The 9,962-nt window shown below is 52.8% G+C and overlaps 2 protein-coding genes across 2 annotated transcripts; one reads left to right on the top strand and one right to left on the bottom strand.

Annotated features, from left to right (window-relative positions):
* Positions 1–226: 226 nt before the first annotated feature.
* Positions 227–1,617, bottom strand: WHR41_09531 (uncharacterized protein). Its single transcript, XM_069378134.1, has 2 exons — positions 845–1,617; positions 227–778 (listed from the first exon to the last, which is right to left on the bottom strand). The coding sequence occupies exons 1-2, from the start codon at positions 1,309–1,311 to the stop codon at positions 283–285; spliced, it is 963 nt and encodes a 320-aa protein (XP_069224993.1). The 5' UTR covers positions 1,312–1,617; the 3' UTR covers positions 227–282.
* Positions 1,618–2,003: 386 nt separating this feature from the next.
* Positions 2,004–4,063, top strand: WHR41_09530 (uncharacterized protein). The gene is made up of 2 exons (XM_069378133.1): positions 2,004–2,485; positions 2,533–4,063. The coding sequence occupies exons 1-2, from the start codon at positions 2,108–2,110 to the stop codon at positions 3,925–3,927; spliced, it is 1,773 nt and encodes a 590-aa protein (XP_069224994.1). The 5' UTR covers positions 2,004–2,107; the 3' UTR covers positions 3,928–4,063.
* The last annotated feature ends 5,899 nt before the right edge of the window (positions 4,064–9,962 follow it).

Below are 9,962 nucleotides of genomic sequence, written 5' to 3'. Positions count from 1 at the left end.
GTCGCTTCTGCTTTTTAACGGGGTCCTAATCCAATCTCGAAACCTGCCGCTATCATCTTGGACTTGCGAGCTCTGTATCGCATTTGTAAAGATCGACCTCGCCGTAACCTTATACTAGCCGTAGTCTTGTTCAATGACTCCAGTCCAATCACTTGATACGGGCTTAGTCCCTTCCTGCAATCATCTTGAGCTATCACGCAAGACATTCTTTGACGTAGCTAGCCGGTGGAGCTGAACATGAATTACACATTTTAAGCTGCCCTACATGCGGCCATAGCTGATTCACGCGGGCCTAAACGTCGCGATCTTGCCGAACGTGTCTGCCATGCCCCAGATTCCTGCTCTCAGACAACTCAACTGGACAATCTGCGAGTGATCCACAAACAGATTGACATCAACGCCGAACTCCCTTACATACCAATTGAACACTGCCGGGTCAGCTGCTTCGAACATTACCCTTTCCATCGGTACGTCGCGTAAGATGCTTTGGATCGCATCTGTCCGCCACGATCTCACGTTCTCCGTAATTCCTTCAGACTCGATCATCATCAGCTCGACGCCAGCATCGATGAACCGTTTTGCCATGGCTGTAACACGACTCGGATCAGCCGTGCCGATTGATTCGAGATCGGTAGCTGCGGTATCGCCACCAGCGCCAAACTGAATGCCAAGCTCAGGCTTGGCTTTGAGACCAGCTTTGTGCACGCGATCGACAAGGCGGAGCCAGTCATCTTGAGGCAGGGAAAGGAAACCGGATGAGACCTCTAGTACATCGAAGCTAGAGCAGTGTGGTTAGCGGGGCACCTCATTATCGACCGCAAGGCGTGGGCATAGGGGTCCCTACCCAATGTCTTTGCACTTTTCCAAGTACCTGTCGACAGCGTTGTCGCTCCCTTGGGTGAGCACGTGTTCCAGCCATCCACCTGTGGACACATACACCCCGTGCTCGTGAGCCATGTCGATGAGCTCCCTTAGCTTGACCTCCGGGAACAGACTGAAACTACCGCCGGCAAATTTGAGCCCATCTACATGGTGACCCATCGTCTCGAGAACGTCGGAAAGGTAATTCTTCCCCATGGCTGAATAGTAAGGTCCGCGTATCTCGGTGAGGCCGTTGCTGCGCGGCTTTGCTGGGCGTGGATTGTGCCTGACGAATCCATACCCGTGATCGCTATCTTCTATCAAGACGCTAGGGCTGTTCTCACTTTGGAGTAGACGAGACGAGGAGAATGTCCTGCGGGCGGAGCATCTTAGGCCTGGCTTTGCGGGGCATTGCCGTAAGAAAGCGCTCGTAGAAGTCTTGTAGACCATCGTTGATGCGGGCAGTGTAAAGTTGGAGCGGACGTGGCAGAGGTGGCGCTAGATTGAAGAATGATTGGGATCGTATTTCGAGATCTTGTCATCTTTTTCCGTCAAATGTTTTTGAAAGATAGAAGCTTCTGTTCCGTTCGCCGTTCGTCATCGTGAGGAATACACATCCGCCAATGACGCTCCCAGACAGGGGGAATACTTGGCGAGCGGGGTATCAGCGGGGCGCCGGATGAGACACGCCGCTGCAAGCGAGCCAGCTGCAGCAATGATCCTACAATTTCCAACTGACAAGGGCCACTACGAATTGAGAGACGGCACCCCCCAGCCCGACTCAGAGCACGCTTAGTATATGTTTTAGCAGCCTTCAACCTTCAATAAACTTCGCATGCCTCATGCTTCTGGTCCCACAGGTTTTCCAATCAAATCCACGGGATGCCATATTCGTCTGGAGTAATAGTCACGTTACATTTACCCTAAGTGACGTCAGTCTGCATGCGATTCTCGGTGCATGACAAGGTTGTTAGACACGGCAGGGACAACGATTGCTTTGTGATCGGGGATTTGCTAAGGAGAGTAGCAATATTGAGTCGCGTTTGGCCTGGTTGCCGGATGACAGGATCGAGCGATTGCATGGGGCAGGCTGGTTGCTGTCTCTGAATGAAACATCACGGTCAAATCATTGTGACGTATCACCTCAGACCCCTGCCTCGGTGCTGCCCTAAACAGACGGTGTCAGAGCCCTTGCCATGTTTATAGGGTGCTGTCGCCTTAGACTAAAAGCATTTGACACGTATGAATGTTGAGTGATACGACGCTCCCTCGAGATTCGATTGTCGTATGTATCCTGATAAGGCCAAATCTTCGTCTCTCGACACTTTCAGCTATGAGTTTGATATCCAGCCGTAGCTTCGCCCGCACAGCCTCTCGAAGTAGCGCACTATCCGCGAGTCCCAGAGCTCCCATTTCTAGTTCTATATCCGCCAAACGTCTCGCCACATCCTTTTACGGTCTTTCCGCTTCACTGGACAACTTTCATCGCACATTCTCGACCACCGTCGGGCGGAATTTCCCCAATGAACCTTTTGCGTCGCCCGCTTCGCCCGCCAAGTATGATCAAGAGATCGTTGACATGGCTTCGTATGTCCACAGCTACAAGATCAATTCCGACTTAGCTGTAAGTTCAAACGGGACGGATTGACGCGCATGTAACTAATATTCTAGATCGACACCGCCCGCTTGTGTTTCCTCGACACGCTGGGTTGCGGTATGAAAGCCCTCGACTTCCCCCATTGCACTAAGCTCCTCGGGCCCGTGGTTGAAGGCACCATCGTCCCTAATGGCACCAAAGTAGTTGGCACGCCTTACCAACTCGACCCTGTCCGTGGTGCCTTCAACATCGGCATCATGATCCGCTGGCTCGACTTCAATGATTGCTGGCTCGCCGCCGAATGGGGTCATCCGTCCGATAATCTGGGTGCAATCCTCGCCGTGGCTGATTGGATGAACCGCTCCAACAAAGCAGGCGCAGGTGGCAAGAAGGTCGGTAATGGCGCCATCTTCACCGTAAAAGATGTTCTCGAGGCCATGGTCAAGGCCCATGAGATTCAGGGCTGTCTCGCGCTGGAAAACAGCTTCAACAAGGTTGGCCTGGACCATGTTGTCAATGTCAAAGTCGCCTCCACTGCCGTCGTTTCGCACATGCTCGGGCTGTCCGAGGCGCAAACCCGCGACGCCATCTCCCAGGCCTGGGTCGACGGCCAATCCATGCGTACCTACCGCCACAGTCCCAACACCATGTCCCGTAAGTCCTGGGCCGCTGGCGACGCGTGCGAGCGCGCTATCAATGCGTGTCTGAAAGTCATGGCTGGAGAAGGTGGCATGGCCACCGTTCTCTCCGCTCCTAAGTGGGGCTTTTACGACGTCAACTTCCAGGGCGAAAGATTCAAGTTTCAGCGGCCGTACGGCTCCTACGTGATGGAAAATTTGCTCTTCAAGGTTTCATACCCGGCCGAATTCCATTCTCAGACTGCCATAGAGGCAGCTCAGCGGTTGAACAAAAAGCTCGCTGCCATGGGCAAAACCGCCGAAGATATCGAGGGTGTGACCAACCGCACGCACGCGGCTTGTGTTAAGATCATCGACAAGCAGTTCAAGCCTATGGATAACTTCGCCGACCGTGACCATTGCGTGCAATACATGATCTCGACCATGTTCGTCTTCAATCGCTTGACAGCAGAAGACTACACCGACGGCAGCGATGCGGCCACTTCACCACTAGTCGAATCGCTGCGGAAAAGGATTAAGTGTGTCGAAGACCCGCAGTTCACCAAGGATTACCACAATCCTGATAAGCGTACTATCGCCAACGCCCTTACAGTCAAGCTCAAAGACGGGACGGTATTGGAAGAGGAAGCTGTTGAAGCTCCATTAGGTCATATGTCAAGACGTGAAGAGGCCAAGCCGGAGATCATGGCGAAGTTCGAGAGGCATCTGCTGGCGCATTTCAGCGAACCTCACGTCAAGAAGCTGATGGATTTGGGGAACGAGCCGTCAAAGCTATATGAAATGCTTGTAGACGAGTATGTGGACTTGTACGTCACTGACAAGGTCTTGTAAGCAGATTCGTCCAGTGAATGACACAATCAAGAAGTTTAATTGCCTTGACAATCGATTGACCAAGGAATCAATTAATTTCACGCTTCTGAGACATCGACGTCAAGGCAAGCAATCAATCGAAGTCTTCCCATATTGATTGATGAATTGGTCGTATTGATAGAGCCTTGACACTGTGTTTCCCTGAGCATCACTTTGGCAGCGGAGAACCCCAACCCTTGCGACTCAAGGGTATCTCCCTGTTTGGGGTAAGGCTCCTTTGGCCGGACGAGCCCGCAGAGCCTCATCGCGTGTCGTCGCGTCTCGCACACCCCGCAGACACCAGCGAAGATGGCCAGTGTAATAGTGTAATCATCATCACCATGGCTTCGGGCATCGGCACTGAGCCACCCACAGTCCCCTCGGGTACGCACGCCGCGACGTCCACCACAGCGCCGGGGTCCAAGCCCTCTGAGAGCTTGGCCGCTGACCTCGACGATAGCCTATCTGTCTCGACGTGTCAATATATGTCAATTCCACAGTGCCGTCGACGATCTTTTCTCGCACGTAGTGGTGCTGTATGTCAATGTGCTTAGATCGTCCGTGAAACTGCGGATTCTTGGCGAGTGCTATGGCGCCTTGATTGTCGCTGTAGATGATGGTAGATGGCAATGATCGCTCCCCTACACGGGCAATCTCCGCAAGGAGTGATCGCAGCCAAACCGCTTCTTTCGTGGCTTGCGTTTGGCCGATGTACTCTGCCTCACAAGTGGAGAGTGCGACGGTTGGCTGACGCTTGGATGACCAGCTTATCGCCGCGCTCCCAATTGAGAAGACGTAGCCAGACGTCGACCGTCGTGTCTCGTGGTCTCCCGCCCAGTCCGCGTCTGTGAATCCCGTCAATGGACCAAGGCTGTCGGAGAACACGAGTTCCACATCCACCGTAGCTCGTAGATATCTGAAGATACGCACTACGGAGTCCCACTGCGCGACTGTGGGGTTTGATGAGAACCGGCTCACCACCGACACTGCGAAAGCGATGTCTGGACGGGTACCGAGCATGCAGTACATAAGAGCTCCAACGGCCCGTTGGTATCGCATTCTAAGAGTCTGTGGCGCATCGTAGTCATCAGGGGCCGGCTCAGGCGCCTTGTCCATCGGAGTGACTGCGGGCTTTACCTCCCACATGTCATATTCTCTCAGAAACTTCTCGACGTAGGCTCGTTGTCCTAGGTAAATGATCCTGTTCACGCGGTCTCGTCGCACTGTCATGCCGAGGTAGTAGCTACAAAGTCCGAGATCCGTCATGCTGAAACGATCGTGGAGTGATTGCTTGACTTCGCGTATCTTTTCCATCGACGGGCCTACGAGGAGTATGTCGTCGACATAGATGGCGACGATAAGCTGTTCTCTGATAAACACGCTCAGGTCGGAATCGAGTGGCTCGAACCCCAGTGACCGGAGAAAACCGGTGAGGGTGTTATACCAGATGCGAGGGGACTGCTTGAGTCCGTAAAGGGCCTTGTCCAGCACGCATACATCTTCAGTGCCATCGCCCTCCTCATAGCCAGTTGGCTGTTCGACGTATACTTCTTCTTCGACATTTCCGTAGAGAAAGGCTGTCTTGACATCCATTTGCTCAATCTCGTAGTCCAGCGCTGCTGCGATGGCAAACAAAGCCTTGTAGCTCATTGGCTTTACGACTGCGGCGAATGTCTCGTTGTAGTCACATCCTTCTTGTTGCTCGAAGCCTCTGACGACCCATCGAGCTTTGTACTTCTGGATTTTGCCGTCTGGACCTCTCTTGACTTTGAACACCCACTTACCGCGAAGCACGTGCTTGCCATCTTTCGTGACCGAAGCTCTTTTCTTGAGCCGCCAGGTCTTGTTGAGGCGCAAAGATCTCATCTCGTCTTCGCAGGCCTCCTGCCATTTTGGCCAATGAGCACTGTTTCTTGCTTCGCGGAGGGTGCGTGGTTCGTAGGGCTCCGACATGATCGAAGCCAGCATGATATAATGCAGTCCTACCTGCCAGTCGGCGTCGCTGTATCGACTTGTTCGACCGCGACCTGTGCGCGAGGAACGCCTCCGTCTGTGTTCATTTACACCTGTTTCCGGAGTGTCGCTCCTTTGTACACCTGGCTCCCCTGGCTCTGGGGTAGGTATCTCTGCAGACTCAATGTGGTCTTCCACAGCTGTCACCTCTAGTTGGGTGAAGTCAGGACTAGCACGATCGTCGGCAGTTGCCAACTCTGGTTGGGTAAAATCAGTGAGTGGAGAAGGAGTCTGAGTCTCTGGACTCTCCCCCCCCCCAGGCTCAGCTATCTCGTCAGGAACGTCTTGGCCGACGGGGATAAGACGACCCGTTGAGCTCAATTTCTCCTCAAAGACAACATTTGTACGCCATGTGCATGTTTTGTCGGGAAATAACACCAGGTATTGATGATTCCCTTTGAACCCAAGAAGGGTGCCTTCCATGACTCGCGATCCAAGCCACTTCGGCCGTTGTTTCTCGCCTTTGAGCACGAAGATTTTGCTTCCGAGAGTCCGGATGTTCGAGAGATTTGGGCGGCGATTGGTGAAGAGCTCGAATGGAGTGAGCCTTTTGGAGCATGGAGAGCGATTTCGTACGTAGACAGAATGGTGGGGCAGCATCAGAGGCCAGTACCTGTCGGAGATACCGGCCGACTGCATCGTCGATTGTAGTTTGTTGCTCATAGTGCGATTGAGCCTCTCCGCTCGCCCGTTGGCCTGGTGCTGTTCAGTGTCTGTATATTCGAGCTCTATTGCTTTGCTTTCGGCCCAGGTTCTGAGTGAGCGTGATTGGTTCTCGCCAGCGCGGTCTAGCTGTATCCGTTTGCATCGACGAGTAGGCGTTTCGTGGTGCTCGACGAAGTATCGGACTTGCTCGAAAAAGTCTGACTTGTGTTGAACAGGCATGAGCTCCGCTCATTCTGTGAAGTCGTCAAGCATGGTCACGGCGTACCTGCTGCCGTCGAAGCCAAGGACAGGCAGCTCTGCTATGTCTGCATGAATTGCCTCCATCGGGTATGACCCTGGCTTTATCTTGCCGTCATGGGGTCGTTCTCGCATGCGTCCTTTGACGCAATCTTCGCACAGATGAGTTCCGTCAGGTTCTGCAGCATCCATGCCATCTGCGACCTTTCTCAGCTGTGCTAGCGAGGCTTCGGACAGATGACCTATGCGCTCATGCCAGAGCCTGTCCACTTGTTTTACGCTGTAAGAAGCACCCGCAAACCGGAGGACTTCCATCGTGTCAAGTAAGAGAAGATTCTCCCTGATCGACGCCGAGAATCGATAGTCTCCTTGTGTGAAGGCCAGGCCCACAGGAAGCTTCGCTATGGTGTCTATGAAAGGCCACATATTATTCAGAGAAAGTAAGTTAACACCTGCATTCGGTGCGTATTGGACGTTCGGGACTTCGAGCCATCGTGGGCCATCTACTGTCGCACATTGTAACCTGACGGTACCTTGTCTGACGGGGAATACGGACGATCCTCCGATGCCTGTAGAGGTCAGTCCCCTAACACTCTCGTAAGTGCCAGGGACGAAGACATCGTTTCGAGTTGTCAGGTGTCCTGTTGCTCCTGTGTCGAGTATCCAAGCATTTCGAAGATCGTTGTATCGAAGCTGGGAATCTGGGCATTTGTCGTCTAGACTGACAGCTATGTGGTATTGTCCACTAGATGTTCTTTCTCCCCCAGCTCCCATGATAGCTATTCCCATGTCTTCTGAGCGCTGCCTCTTGGCTTCATGCCCGAACAGTCTACTCTATAGTTCGCGTTGCCTCTTGAAGCTTTCAGGAGCTTTCGTGTCGTCGAGGTACCAGCAATTCTCGCCGTGCATTCTACCACAGTGCTCACAGACTTTGCGCTTCTGTCTGAGGGCACCGTTGTTGCTGTGCTTATTGTAGAAGACTCTGTCGTTGCTGGGCGGCTGTCGTTCCGTGAAATGCTTGTACTCATGGTCTTCGGCAGCCTCAATAGAGATCGCCAGCGTAGCCAAAGGCTTGAGTTTGGAAGCCACTACGCTGTACTGCATGCCGAACGAGGTACGAAACGAGTCGTATCTTTCTCCGAGACCATTCAGGAAGTGCTGTACGACGTAAGACTCTCCGAGTGCTAGAGGGTCGATGCCTTTGATCTGATCCCATACGCGGAGTATCTCTGAGCCGTATTTGCCGACGCTTGCGCATCTGGCGAGACCCAAGCCGTTGAACTCAGTGGTTAGTCTGTCGTAGCCACCGGAGCCCGAAGGCTGGAATTGATCCTTGATCGCTGCAAGTGCGTCGACTATCGTTTCGCAATCTTTCATTGCGTTCTTTGCGTTGTGACCACATCGGTCACGCGCGGCCGCAAGTGCGCGGGCTTGTTTGTCTTCCCAAGCCTCTGCACGCTCGCTGTACTTGCGCTGGGTTCGGCTTCTCGCCGTGTTGGCTTGCTGGGCTGTCTGTTCAACACATCATTGAACCCCGCAAACAGCAGTGCATTGTTGATGTCTTCATTCCATCGCTGCCATCCGGATTTAGTCTCGAGTGGCTTGATGGTGGCAAGTCCCTTTTGATGATCTGTAGTCATATTGTCAGACATACTGGACATGCAAGTTTCTCGGCTGGGTTGTGATTGGTGGGTCTGGATCTGGATCTGTGGTTCCACCATGTCCAGCCAGGCCTCCGCTTCTTCGATATTTAAGTCCTGCCGTATCTTGTCAGCATGAACGGGACCATTTTCGCCAAAGGTACTTGGTTCGGTATGGTTGATAGCGAGGCTGTGTAAGCCATATTGTCTAGATTCCGCCATCTCCGGCGTCTCCGATAGTCCAGACTCAGACCCTTGCATGGTACGAAGGTACCAATAAGACCATGGTGATCTAGAGCTCTCCCATTGAGCTGATACTGCGTCTTCGTAGTCGTGATGTTGGCGTATCGACGAGCGAAGCCCGAGCTCGGATATGTCCGCTAGCCCAATCTGGAATGGACCAGATTTTGTGGTGTCGCCACGATCAGAGATGAACACAATCCGATATAACAATCCTCGAGGAAGGTCCGGACTGTGGTAACAATCCAGAGGCGTGATCTAGGTTGCGATAACAATCCATGATCAAAGTACGGATTGGACTACGCGGATTGCCGGATGATGCCGGATTACTAAATTTGGAAGCTATTCATATATTTGTTCATGGTAGAGCAGCTCGCCATCGTCCCTGAGTGAGTCTTTGTCACTACCGTCATCGCCGCACTCATCGTCGACGCTACCGTCACTATCGCCGGTGCTGGAGGGCAATACAGCCTGCCTCATAAGCCGAGTATCAAGAGTGATGACCTCACTTCGTTGCCAACTCCGAAGGCATAACAACTGCTGAACAGCGTCACTGGTGAGGCGCCTGCGACGTGGGTTCATAGTGTTACCCGCGATGCTGAATACACGCTCCGGCTCGTCGCTCATTGCAGGCGTTGAATAGATATCAAAGGCCATCTGTGCAAGCTGCGGCCACTGCCGTCGTTTGTGTATCCAGTAAGGCAGTGGTGAGTCGAAAGCAGATATGTCAGCTGACTCTCGCTCTTCTGTATACTGTAGTAGTTGGTCCTTTGAAGGCTGCTCCTGACTGTCAAACTCCGACCACTCATCTTGGATGACAGTCGCAGGTGCTGTAGGATCACCGCTTATCGACTGGTGTTTATACTGTATCCAGAGCTCATCAATTGCAGCCCTGGCATCTGCAATCCACTTTGGCTTGTGCTTCCAATATCTTTCAAATCATCGCCATTTGAGGCGTGGATGGAGCAGTACTGCTGCCCTGTGGATGGGGGTGACATCGGTCTTATTGTAGTACTTGTCAAGCTTCTGCCAGCCGCGATGAATATTGGCGCTGAAGTGAAGTTCAAGCTCAGTGTATTCGACCGACGGCAGCGACGACTGCACGGTGTCAGTAGTACTACTAGCATAGATCTTGAATCTTGAATATTCAGAATCAGGTGAAGCTCAATCAGGAATCAAATCAGTCAGGTGGGCGCTCAATCAGAAATCAATCAGCAATCA

Source organism: Cladosporium halotolerans, assembly GCF_011745625.1.
Source record: "Cladosporium halotolerans strain TM138-S3 chromosome Unknown Sca110, whole genome shotgun sequence".
NCBI classification, from domain to species: Eukaryota; Fungi; Ascomycota; class Dothideomycetes; order Cladosporiales; family Cladosporiaceae; genus Cladosporium; species Cladosporium halotolerans.
The sequence above is the reverse complement of the archived record's forward strand: the minus strand, read 5'-3'. Positions and strand labels throughout refer to the sequence as shown.